General features: G+C 38.1%; 1 protein-coding gene across 1 annotated transcript; it reads right to left on the bottom strand.

Annotated features, from left to right (window-relative positions):
• Positions 1–244: 244 nt before the first annotated feature.
• On the bottom strand, positions 245–12,031 carry LOC149843644 (GDSL esterase/lipase At1g06990-like). Its single transcript, XM_090000947.1, has 6 exons — positions 11,749–12,031; positions 11,503–11,633; positions 8,796–9,029; positions 7,255–7,516; positions 6,252–6,430; positions 245–310 (listed from the first exon to the last, which is right to left on the bottom strand). Exons 1-6 carry the CDS (start codon positions 12,029–12,031, stop codon positions 245–247), a joined length of 1,155 nt encoding a protein of 384 aa, XP_089857073.1.
• Positions 12,032–13,901: the final 1,870 nt, after the last annotated feature.

Genomic DNA, 13,901 nt, shown 5'->3' with positions numbered 1-13,901 from the left:
GCTGATTGCTAACATTAGCAATATGCTGATCTGCCAGCAGAGTCTAGACTGAAATGAGATGGTTTTGCATTTCTGTTTGTATATCCATGGTTGTTTGCTTTAACAAAAAAAAAGTACCATGAAGACTAAACAATGACATTGCAAGCAAAAAAATCAATTATCTATCATGTGTAGGAGGAAGGCAAGAACTCACGAAATTTTCTGCTCCTTGCAGATTTATGTAAACTCAGCAGCACTCTCGAGATCATACACGAAATGCAGTCCAAGCTTTGTAACCACGTACATAGATCAAACTATATTTATGTGATGTCTGCAGAATAGAAGTCATAGTTAAACACCAATTCTATCCCAGCTTAGAAACAATAAAAAAAGAACAAGTATTTTACCTGCAAATATCTTGAGAAAAGGTCAGCTTGCTTCTTTGTGAAGTCAAGTTTTTACGCAAAACAAAAATGAACATAGCAGATTAAAATCCATAATATAAATAAAGCAAGATTGGCAAAGATTGAGAGCCGAAAATCTTCAACTCATCAAATGAAAACTAATTTGATAAGGAACATGCCAAATGTTAAAACACACGTGCAATGAAGAGAGAAACAAAGTTTGGATATACAAAAAGATATCAACCACAAGTTTTATCAGCCCAAAAGGCATTAATCCAAATTGTATAAAAAAGGCTTAACATTACATCAAACTATGTCAACAAAAAAGTTTCAAAATATCTAGTCAACTCCATGAGGCACACATCTCCAACTCTATGATAACGCCATTACCTCTTGTCAGACAACATGACCTAAAGAATAAAAAAAGACAACGAATCATTCAAAGTTAATTAATAAATTGACTTTTGATATTAAATAAAATCACAAATTCTAATTAAATGACTTAAGATTGTTGTGAAGCAGTTGCTTGGTTGGCCCTCGTACATTGCATCAATTGTTGAACTTGAGATTCCAGCTTATTCACTTTCTCCACTAGAGCATCCAACACGTGCACTATTTCTTTTGTTGCATCAATTGGATTTGAGTAGGGCCTGAACCAAATAACTCAGATGCCTTAACACCCATGCCATAAGCATGAACTCGCCCATACGTGTCCTCTCCAATAGTCTGGGAAAGGATATCGTTTCAAAACAGTAAAATCTTATTTGTTGGCATAAATATCTATCCTTTTGAATCCAACTTCTAGCATCCATGGTAACAAGTTGCTTCTTTCGTTCGATTAGTAGCTTAAAAATTATACAAACAAAAATAGCATAAAAGTTAAACACTAGATTAATATAGACATATATACAATATATTGAAATATATAAATGATATATAATAAGCAGAAAGGTAAAATGATTGTGATATTATATAAATTATATATAATAAGCAGAAAGTTAAACACTAGCTTAATATACACACATACATATAATGTGTTGATTACTTTGTTCTTAAAAGATCCAATCCAATTCAATACAAGAAAAATGAATATAAATTATATCTATAAGGCCTGATAAACAAAAAAAACATTGAAGGACTTTGAAAATTTAAAGCTTTTATTAGGTGGGAGTTGGTGCTCCCCAAGCACCCTTTCACTACTTCACACACATGATATACAGTAATGAAAGTATGAAGCTATTGAGATGAAAATCATAGATGCAAGCCATATTACGTATTTTGTCTTTGACACATAGTTCCAGTGCAGGAAGAAAGTAGTATTAAAAACAATGTGAGTTGTTTCCAATATAAATTTGCAGACATCTCATAGGAAGCAAAAGGCACACACATATGAGTTGTTTCTATGTAAAGTTGCAGGCATGAGAATGATCTTGGTTTGGTCTTGGTACTTGGATTGTCGGAGTAGATCATATTAACTCATGCAAAAGGAAAAGCAAAGGAAAGAATTGAAAAAGAACAAGAAAATGGAACACACACATAACCTAAAAGTTGATAAATTCAACTGCAGGAAAACAGAACCTAAGGATCATAAAACACAAGCATTCACAAACATATACATTGATAAAAAAAATATCTGCAGCTTACCGCAACGATCGATTCACGAGCAGCAACCCAAACCCTCGACACTCGTTGAATCCTCGCTTGGAAGAGATGAGGAGAGGGAGCACCTCCGGCATCCAATAGTTATCTCCAGTGTCTTCTTCTTTTGCGATAGAGAAAAAGAGGACTGTCACAAAGAAAACTAAGCAACGCATAGAGGATCAGCGCCTTAACAAAAAAATAGAGGATCAAAATCACAAAAAAAACCTTTTCTGTAATTTCTAAGGTGAGAAATTAGGCAGAAAAATAGAGGATTAAAATCACAAAAAAAACTTTTATGTAATTTCTAAGGTGAGAAATTAGGCAAAAAAATAGAGGATCATCGCCTTTGTTCGAACTCCTTCCTCCTGAACCCAAAAGATGAAGACCAAGAAGAAGAAGAAACTTACCGCAATGACAGCAGCAACCCAAGTCCTCGCTTGGAAGAGATGAAGAGAGAGACCACCCGCGTCTTCTTCTTCTGCGAGAGAGAAACAGAGGAAATGAAAAAAAGGGGGCGAAATTTATTTTCTTCACTGGCGCAGTGTAGGATAGCACCAAAGATATGATATTTACTGACGCATATTACAGCTGCGCCAAATTTGGGAGCTTTACTGTCGAAGTTTTAGTGTTGTGCCAATGAAACCTTACAACTTTTGACGCAACCCATAAGAGCGCTGGTGATACTTTTTCATTGACGCTTCTTGATCTTCCGCCAGTGTATAAAGCATTTTCTGGCGTTAATTTACATGCGCGCCAATAAATCACTGATTTCTTGTAGTGATCTGCAAGATCCAACGGCGCGGTACATGCAGTAGAGAACCTTCTCTATCGTAAATGATCTGAACGAAACGAACCAAATAGAAGGTGCTGAAGCTCAGCTCACTCTTGTGGCCAGCTGAGTTTTGCTCAGGTTCGTGGTGAGCTTGAGTTGAACAAGCCGAGTTCAACCTAAGAAGAAAAAATGCATTTTTTAAAATTGAAAATTTAAAAATAATAGAATTTGTACTTTAGACCTACTTAGCCAAACTCAAATTGGCTTATCTACACAATAAAACATCGCATCATTGTTGTAATCAATCAGATTTGAATTTTAAAGTTATCGTTTCCAAGCCCAACAATCTAAAATTATATCGGCCGTTTGCTGCGCGTTCTTTTTTCCAGACACTACACGAGCATGCCATGCATGATCCTTTTTCCAAAAACTGACAATTAGTGGCGGTTTTGAACTGCCAAAAATTTTCATTTTTTTGCCCAGAGATGACCGCTGCTAAATATCGTGAAAACACATACAAAAAAATGATGAATCGTCATGATCAAACAATGGAGACGCTTCGTCCTACGTATCATCACACTTTATGTGTTTGATGGTACGGGTTAATATATATATATATATATAGGAAAGGATGTATCACCGGAAACCCAAAAAGTTTGACCAAAATCGAACTTTGTTGCACCACTGATCACATGCACGATCAGCGACACAATTTTTAAGGTTTTTAGCAGTGGTCACGACCACTGCAAAAGGCCTTACAGGCTATCACGAAAAATCCTGTAAGGCTTTTAGCGGTTGTCGTGACCATTGCTAAAGACCTTTTTTGCTATTTTTTTCGCCATTCATTGCACGCACGATCAGTGGCAGACGTTTGTCCGACTTTCCCATTAGACAAAAGTGCATTGACGATACACCCTTTTCTCTCTCTCTCTCTCTCTCTCTCTCTCTCTCTCTCTCTCTCTCTCTCTCTCTCTATATATATATATATATATATATATATATATATATAGAGAGAGAGAGAGAGAGAGAGAGAGAAGGGGATGCTCCTACCCTTTTTTTCTTTAGGTAAGACCTTTTAAAAATCATACTTTGAAGTTTTTTTTTCTATCTGAAATGTTAGAGGTATTTATCATTGCTTATTTACTAAAACCAAACTTTCATTTAAATTGATTTGATGTAAACATTATTTTATCATAAAGTTTTGGTAAAATATCAACTATTCCTCTTTAAAATACACATCTGAGCATAAAAAAATATTAATCAAACACATGTTCTCTATTGAGTAGACAATGATAAACACAACTGTGGATTAGCAGTGCGAGTAGGAGGATACAGTCATGAAGTAGGGATGCAAATGATCCAGAACAGCTAAATAAATGGTAATTCTGATCAGAATCGATTCGAAACAGCCAAAAATTGCAAAACCTCCCTCCTGGATCTGACCCATTTGCATCCCTAATGCGGCAAAAACAGGGTATAAACTTGGCCATCATAGCAAGGAGACCTACCCTTGACATACTGTCTTCCACAGATGCTGAGTACTGGTCAATTCCAGAGCAGATCCGGTACTTGATAACCAACTTTTCAAGTTTACCTTTTTTGCCCCAAAGGAGTTTGGCATTGTGGTATGGGACCTAGGCCAGGTGGTCTAGGTTCAAATCTCATGAGCGTCACCTCTTGCACAAGCCTAAGCGTGGCAACTCTTGGGAGGCCAGCTGTTAGGTCTTTGATCTTGGGGGTTTCTCCGTATAAATATCAAAAAAGTTATAAATTTGTTTCTCTAGATGAGTCTGGCTGGGAGGCCATTGCCCTAGGACCCCTGCTGTGGGACAATTAAACGAAGCCTTAACCCCTCATTAAGCTGGGACAACAATCTTAATTAACACCATCATTAATTACATCTGGTCAGGTCTTTCTAATAATTTTGGGGCAGGTCCTCAAACCGACATCGTTATTCATATTGGATGACCTAATTTGTTCCCCTGGTGTTTGGTAGCACATTCAAGTGCCGTATACCAAATATGTAGTAATAATGGTTCAAAAATATAAATCATATTACCATATTCAGCCTTCATTAGATTAGTTCCTCATTATTTCCCATCATTTTCTGTCAGTCTTAAGTTTTAGTTAATTAAATTATAGTTTCCATAGTTAATTGTAGTGTAGTTTCACGTCCTCGGATTTACGGGTGGGCATCAGGTGAATTGGTCCGGCCCAGCCCAGGCTCCTTTAGAGCTCGGCCTATTGGGTTTTAAGTGCATCCCAGCATAAAGATGGCCCGGCCCATTTATTAACAGATCCGGTTTTTGGCCCGGTTCTTAATGGGCTCGGGTTTGAAGAGCAGCCCATGACCCGGCCCATTGGCCCATCAGTGGATCGGTTCAGTCCAGCCCAAACCCATTTGTAGGTTATTTTCCTATGAAGTTCATAAATTAATTCATATAATACCAAAAGCAATGAATTAAATGAAAGATTATAATGCACCTATCTAATTATCTTTTTGTTTTCCATATAATCAATGCAACTAATTAGGTAAATAGTAATAGTTAGCAAGTTAGCATGCAACCAGCTACTAAAAAATTACTTAGGTAGCTCAGGCTCACCGGTCGGCTCGGTAAACCATTGGTCAATCCAAGTCCAGCCCATGTATATAACAGGCCGGGTTTTGGTCCTGTAGCTAACGGGTCCAAACCTAGCCCATGCTGCTGGGCCAGGTCGGCTTGGCCCACCAGACACCCCTACTCGGATTCAGAGGTTGCATCACCAAGTAATTTAATATTTATAAAAAGATGTAAACACCAGTGTTGTGAGAGGCGTAGGCCTCAGTACCTGAAGCGTACGCCTCAGAGGCAAGGCGCACGCTCAAGGTACTGAGGCGTGCTGTGATGCGCAAATTGCCCCTCATCAACCTCCAGAACCCCCTCCTTCATCCCCAAGTCTTCCTCCTCCGCCCGATTCGTCGGCTGTGCTAACCCCAAGTGCCGGTGGATCCACCGCCACGTGCCGGCCAACTGCTCCTCCGCCGCTCCCTGCCTCCCCTCCCACCGCTTCACTTCCATACCAGTTGTGAGAGGCGTACGCCTCAGAGGCGAAGCGCAGGCTCAACGCCTCGCTTCCCCTCATCGCATTTAACAACCTTGGTAAACACCCAATGAAAATACAACTGAAATGATAATGTTACAGATACGAATCAAATTTGTGCAACACTACCTCAGACACCTCAACAGAGACATTAGATTAAAATGTCACTGATAGTTACACTTTGTTGCACTGTAATGAAATCTGTGAGCTCTATTAGACACAGTTTTGGAAATTGAATATATTTGATTAATCAACTGCCATTGATTTTTACACATCAATATCAAGAAAGTCGTGAACAATGTGGCCTCTAGCTAGGTATATATGGTGTTTTTTCAGAATTAAAAAAAAGAAAAGAAAATAATTTATTGAATAACCTGAAGAATGGATTGGAATATAGCATCAGATAGGAAACGATAAGCCTCCTGGGATGGATGAATGGAATCCCAAAAGAGATATGGTGTCGCATCAGAGCAAATAAGAGAGATTGGGTTGCACATAGGACCAGTCTCAAACAAGCCTGTTCCACAGCAGCCTCTTGTTGTCTCTTGGAAACCTGAAAGGCAAAATATAATAATACATGATAACTTCTTGGATTGAAGAAAATAAAAAAGGCTGGCTTTAGATTTAAAAAAAACAAAAAACAAAAATTTGCTAATGTTCCAAGAATGAAAAATGGATTAACAGGAGCACGGATCCCATCATTTGAAATATGATGGGTTCAATCATACATTCAATCCTATCCCTCCAGCAGAACCATCTAACTGTTGAATGAATGGCTAGGATTGAATGTATGATGGGATCCGTGTTCATTGACGAGGGCCTGCACAAGTTGTGTTGCATGTGGTTTAATTCAATGCAAAGCAAACACCGTTATCAATGTTGGAACCAATATAAGTTATGCCACAAGGACACGCCATTTTGGTGGTGTGTCCCCGGTGACACGACCGGACATGCACGGACACGGATACATACAGATAATATTTTAATACTACTTGAATGTTTTTAATGTTCTTAAAGTTATTTCAATAAAAAATGCATTTTTAACGTTCAAACATCAAAAAAATGTTTTTATTGATTAAAATTTAAAAAAAAAAAACACATCCTCGCGTCCTATTTAGCAAAAGGTTTTCAAACTTATGAGTCGAATCCGCGCATCACGCATCCTCATGTCCACGTGTCTTTGTGACATTGAATGCAAGATTGAAAATTGATTTAGTGTGTGGGTAGCTTGCATTTGGTTAGCAAATATACATTGTCAAGAACAATGTTTATTGTTGTGCAATCTATAGAATACATACTGTTCAATCACAATATATATAGTCCATGGTTGGGATTTTATACGATAAACAGAGAAATGGCAGACAAGAACGAACTTACCAAATTTTTGAGGGTTTTTCACCATATCAAGAAAGGTGCTGTAAGTGTCTCCATAAGCAATCTTGGAACCATAAAGCCTTTCTGGATCCAGGCTTTCCAGCATGGTCTGCAACTTGGTGTTGTATTGGATTGCTACCAAATTCAGGCTTTCAACGCAGGTGAGGCTCAAACCATCCGAGTACATAGCCATCTCTACAGGTAAGCAACCCAATGGCGATATTCCGGCGACAACAAATCTTCGAAGCCCGAGATCGTATAATCTCTGCAAATTAGTGACAATGACCTTGTTCATGGTTCATACACTAAATCTAATCCGTCCATTTTATGTTGATTCAGTCCGGCTTCTGTCGGGGGCCGGTACCGTCAAATTTAATCAGTTGATTGAGCAGCTTAACTTAGTCCCATGCCCACACTGAGCAGCGTGCAAGTGCATAGTAAGGAAGTTGCAAGTAGACATATAGCACAGTTGGAAGTGCTAACATTCCTCAAATTGCTAGACTTCAGAAATACCACACCAGTTAACAGGTGAGGGATGAGGCTCACAGCATATGGCAGTGACACACCATTTAGTGGGCGTGTCATCAGTGTGACACGAGTTGAACATGATATGACACGGTACTGTGATGTACAACCGTTATTTTATTATTGTTTTTAATGTTAATAATGTTTAGTAAAAACACATTTTTATATATTAAAATACCAAAAAATAGTTTTTTATTGATTAAATTTTGAAAAATGTCACCGTATCTTATTTTTCAGATTTTGTCATACCCACCAGCCAACACCAATCTTTTGTTGAGGCCCATACCCATATGTAGTTAATACATACATAAAGGTGAACATGACAACCCCTATAGACAACTAGCAGGACTCTCGTCTCTCACTTGGGTAGCTCAACAACCAGTTCCCCTATTAAGTTTTAACCCTTTTTTCCTCAAAAAAAAAAAGTTTTAATCTTTTTAGTGATTAGTAGTAGTTTTTTTTTTTTTGAGAGAGAGGAAGTGATTAGTAGTAGTTATTGCATTATTTCTGCTATAGTAATGGTCTATATTTCCTAAATATTATCCTTTCTTCCATGTTAGTGGATTATAATTTATAGTGAATCGTAGAGGTTCTCAATAGTCCTATGTTTTAAACCATCCAAAACAGCTTAAAAAATTATATGTGTTTGGTTAATTTGAACTTATGGACTATATAATTTACTTAGTAGAAAACATACTTTAGATTATGTACTTTTGATGTTTAAATTAAAGTGTGTTAAGAACGATGCGCGCGGCTCATTCTATTAGAACTTGATAATGAAAAGCCAAAAAAAAATTTATTAAATTGATTGGATTCCAAGCATAATGTTTAGTAAATAAACAACGCTAAACATATCAATAAGTTTAGATTAAACAAAAAACATATGTAACAATTTGTTTATTTTTTGAAATCTTTAGGATGTTTAGGAGAAAAAAAAATTATGAGCATGCTATATATTGATATTGTATATACAGTCATTAATTATTCGAAAAAATGGACTATACTTTATATACACTCACCTCAATTCTCTGGCGTAGTTGATCCAGCACATAGTCTTGGTAATTGTCCAAACTAAAGGTTAGCCTCCTCACAGGTAGAACAAAGTAATTCAGAATAAAATCGTTGGACCCGGCCGTTATCAGAACCACAGAGTCATTAATGACACTCTCAGCTTTTGTCTTCCCCACAATCATCTCAATTCTAGAGATGTATTCTTCCATGAAGTCCACTTGCTGGCTTACAGGTATTACATCCTGGCACATACATAAGCACCAGCTTAGTTTAATTGTACCCAATGAGATAGCTGGATGGTTAGGTCACATTGGGTCTTGGGTTCAAATCCCATGGGGATATTCCCAAGCTTGCCTATTGTTGAAAAAAATGAAAACTTAGTCTGCATGTATGTGTGTGTGCCCGCACACACGTGTGCGAGGAGGGCGTATAAGGTGCAATCACATTGTGTACTTTAAGTTTGCCGCTGCACCTGACTGTCCTCGAATGTACGTGATTGCACCTGATCTGTTGTCCATGCACACAGATACAAGGACTGAGAAGGTGTATGATTAAATGGATTGGGTATGACCCGATCCTGACCCACACTGGATTTTATATTATCAGAGTTTGGTTACAATGAAAAGGTTTGATTGACTATTGGGGTCGATCGGACCCATGAGGTCCGATTATAAAATGGGTCTGGTACGGTTTATGAATTTTTATACCAGCAAACCCGTGTCTGACCTGAGTTCTGATTAAGATTCATAATTTTTCAATGTAAACAACTTAAAAATTATTATTTTGCCAGGTTTGGACAGGTCCTGGTTTATGTAATTCTTATCGGATCCAGGTTTGTTTTTTCTTATGAAAAATGCAATGGAACTCGAATCCGGATTACTTAGTCGGATCGGAGTTTGGACCCATCCATTTTAGCAGGGATTCGACCCATGGACACCCCTAGGTCTGTCCATGGATCGGGTGCAAGGTGCAATTGTAATTGCACAAAATAAATGTGACTCACTATGTCTTTACATGATACGCGTTAATGGTCCCCACAAAACATGACGAAAATTGGTTGAATTTTGTGGAGCCCGTGTGGGAATCAGACACGTGTCGTGAAGTCAAGGAGCATTACATTTTTTAATGCAATTACATTGCACCTGGGCTGCTGATACACCGTAACGTCACAGCCAACTGGTTCACATGGTTCATGAGATCACCGAAAGAAAATAATTGCATTATTTGGGGGCCAATGAAACTACCCACGTGATGCAGTAGAAACCATGCAAAGCGTTGCAAAGGAAAGCAGCAAAGGCTGCTTGTATATTTTTGGGAATCTTTTGCAGCATAGAAATCATCTGAAGTGCTTAATACATGAAATAGGTAAAATTTAGGTAAAATATGAGAAGATTAGCTAGAGAGCCAGAGAGAGGGTCATCCACCCTTTTATTGCAATGAAATGCATGAAATAGGTAAGATTTAGCAGAGGAAAATATGAGAAGATCAGCTATAGAGAGAGAGAGAGAGAGCTATGTCACAAGGATACCATTTAAAAGCAAAGAGAGTCATCCACCCTTTTATTGCAATGAAATATATGAAATAGGTAAGATTTAGCAGAGGAAAATATGAGAAGATTAGCTAGAGAGAGAGAGAGAGAGAGAGAGAGCTGTCACAAGGACACCATTTAAAAGCAAAGAGGGTCATCCACCCTTTTATTGCAATGAAATGCATGAAATAGGTAAAATTTAGCACAGGAAAATATGAGAAGATTAGCTATATATATATATATATATATATATATATATATATATATATAGAGAGAGAGAGAGAGAGAGAGAGAGAGAGAGAGAGAGAGAGAGAGAGAGAGCTGTCACAAGGACACCATTAAAAAGCAAAGAGGGTCATCCACCCTTTTATTGCAATGAAATACATGAAATAGGTAAAATTTAGCAGAGGAAAATATGAGAAGATTAGCTAGAGAGAGAGAGCTATGTCACGAGGACACCATTTAAAAGCAAAGAGGGTCATCCACCTTTTTTATTGCAATGAAATACATGAAATAGGTAAAATTTGGCAGAGGAAAACATGAGAAGATTAGCTATAGAGAGAGAGAGAGAGAGAGATGTCACAAGGACACCATTTAAAAGCAAAGAGGGGTCATCCACCCTTTTATTGCAATGAAATGCATGAAATAGGTAAAATTTAGCAGAGCAAAATATGAGAAGATTAGTTAGAGCGAGAGAGAGATGTCACAAGGACATCATTGTTGCTTTATCTCTAGTGATACGACACTTAACATGCACATGACGCATATGGGAAACATTTTATTATTTAATATTTTTTTATATTTTTATATAAGGTTTTCAAGAAAAAAAATTATATTAGAATATCAATTTTTGTCTTTTCAGGCCATGGGAGCGCGTTGGTACGTTGATAAATCTCATGAGGTCCCCAAGCCATCAGAGAGTATACCCAGCTTCGACCTCGCAGCAAGGGTCACCACTGGCTTTCGAACTTGTGACGACCACATCAATAAACTTGGTGCAAGTAGCCTCTACCAGATCAGCGGAGCTCTTGTAGGATAAAAAAAACATTTTTAGTCGTCGAAACACCTAAGAATTTTTGTATCCTCACGTCCTATTTGTAAAATGAATTCGCCGATTCAAGTCTCAAACTCGGGTCGTGTCATTGTTCGTGCTCGTGTCTTTATGACAGAGAAAGAGAGAGGCTTACACTGATCATTGCCGTTAGGGGATCAAAACCAGAGCCAGCAGAGGCAAAATTCACTCCGGTGAGCAGGTCGTTGTCACTGAGGGTGGAATCCAAGTAGGGAGGAATTGTATCTTTAAGCCCCAAGTATGAAACTGCACCCATTCAAGAAACAAACAGAATACAGATAAAATGGTGATTCTGAACTTGTCCCAACAAATCATAACAGCCATTTTCAAATGCATTTGAGGATGAAAACAAGAAACATACTCAGATAATCAGCACCAATCTTTCCATTGGTGAACCTTCCCGTGGGAATATGATCAACGAAATCCCTTCCATACGGTGGGAAATTGCTCCTGAATGTAGTCGGTATGTAGTTGTTGTTGCCGGTATCTGCAGTCGAGTCACCAAACACAAAGAAGGCAGAAACGTTGTGTATGGGCTGCAGAGAGTTGCTTAAAGAGATTCCATGGATCAGCAGCAGCAGCAGCAGAAAGAGGAGATGGTAATGGGTGGTGGTGGTTGGTAAGTTTGTTCTAGACCTCTCCATCTAAGTGGGTCGCCCTAGTTTGCCATCAAAACAAGCCTAAGCCTTATAAAGGCTCAAAAGAAGAGCCATTCAAAATTCCAACTGGTGATCAGGTGATACAAAAACCCTCTCTCTCTCTCTCTCTCTCTCTCTCTCTCTCTCTCTCTCTCTCTCTCTCTCTCTCTCTCTCTCTCCTATTTATGGGCCTCATGGGGTGAGCAACTTTTTAGGTACCTGTTTGCTTAGAAATGGTGATAAACCGCCAAGTGCTCTCCAAACAGAACCAGTGAATGGTGTGTCATCTTCACTACAACGCACCGCTTATATATATATATATATATATATATATATATATATATATATATATATATATATATATATATATATATATATATATATATATATATATATATATATATATATATATATATATGTGGCAATGGAGCGAGGGAAAACCGAGCCTCGTCCCCTTTAGACTAGGGATGGAGGACATGAAATGGGTATTAAGGCAAGAATGAAAGTTAAAATCAAAACCCGTGCGGGAGTGAAAGCCTAGATGAACTTACACTTTCTCCCCTCCCTGTCCCCGATCCCCATTAATAAACCTTTCTCTCCTCCTTTAGGAATAGCAGTGGACCAAGGGTAAATGGGGTTCTGCCCACCTCGCCCTGTTTGGACCAGGGATGAAAGATATGAACTGAAAATGAAGGCGAGGATGAAGATCAAAATCAAAACCCATGTTGAGATGAAGAGCAGAATTTTGATACAGGTTGAGCCATCCCTATGTATATCTTTCAACTGTATCGGTGTATCTTACATTTTTATGCTTAGATTTTTACTACTTTTTTTTTTCCTTTGATAAAATATTTTAAATAATGAAAAAGTATGGGCTTGAGCCAGTTTTTGCACCATTGATGAGTCTCGATTGCAATGTTGCCTAGTGAGTCAAACAGGTTGGCAAGTGGGCTGAGCTTTATGGTTCGAACACAGTTGGTAGCATGCCTGAACCGCGCCTGCAAATGTCAGGACAGGCCTTGTCCAATGCCCCAGTACTCCTATTAATTGTCCACAAGTAAAGATGGCAGGGCACCGTATCTTATACATTAAATTCTGTTCGAAGTTTTTTTTTATAACGAGGAAAACCACTGGTTTTTAGGGTTCACCAAGGGAATCCGAATTACCACCTCACTTACCAGGATCATCCAGTGTAAACCCCATGGATAAACCTTTAGTCCTTGTTCGTTAGGTAGCCCTAGGGATTTCAACTGGTCGGATCTAAGCATTACTAATCTGACTTAATCGGATTTGACCTAACCAGATTCATATTAAATCAGATGGAAAATGATAAAACCAAATCTGGATCCGACTAGTTTAAAGACCGATATATACACTTAACTGGGTTCAGATTTTACCCAGATTTGGTTTTTCATATTTGGGTTTCAATTGGATTCATATTTGGGTTTCAATGTGAAATTCAACACCCAACCTGAATCTGAATTTTACTAGGATCCATATTTGACTACCAAATCCGACTGATAGTCGAATTTGGTGTCGGATTGGGGGTTACGTCCAACCATTGACATCCCTAGGTAGGTCTCTCTTTAGCTTCAGTACTAAAGATACTTTTGCCCATCAGGAGGTTAGAAGATGAGATATTTTGGGAGCCTTGAACCAATGTTGTCCGTATCGGAATCGGACATGTATCGTTTGGCCAATGATTCGGGTGAATTGACCAATACCGATTCTCAACTGCATCATTATGAATAGGCTAAAAAATAATTAAAAAATATTAGGTGTCAATCAGAATGAATGTGACACGTGTTAAAGCTATTAAAATAATATTAAATTTTAATCTTAAACCATGTTTACATTTATTAAAAAATAACCGATT

This window comes from Nuphar pumila, chromosome 3 (assembly GCF_984573655.1).
Source record: "Nuphar pumila chromosome 3, dmNupPumi1.hap1.1, whole genome shotgun sequence".
NCBI classification, from domain to species: Eukaryota; Viridiplantae; Streptophyta; class Magnoliopsida; order Nymphaeales; family Nymphaeaceae; genus Nuphar; species Nuphar pumila.
This window is presented reverse-complemented; position numbering and strand designations above follow the sequence as displayed.

What these genes read in the sequence shown, in the direction of transcription:
- LOC149843644 (XM_090000947.1), bottom strand. Translation starts at nt 12,031, where the DNA reads ATGGAGAGGTCTAGAACAAACTTACCAACCACCACCACCCATTACCAT. An exon ending in GATTGGTGCTGATTATCTGA is followed by an intron (nt 11,634 to 11,748) that starts GTATGTTTCTTG and finishes GAATGGGTGCAG; the next exon opens with TTTCATACTTGGGGCTTAAA. An exon ending in TATTCCAATCCATTCTTCAG is followed by an intron (nt 311 to 6,251) that starts GTTATTCAATAA and finishes TCTATTCTGCAG; the next exon opens with ACATCACATAAATATAGTTT.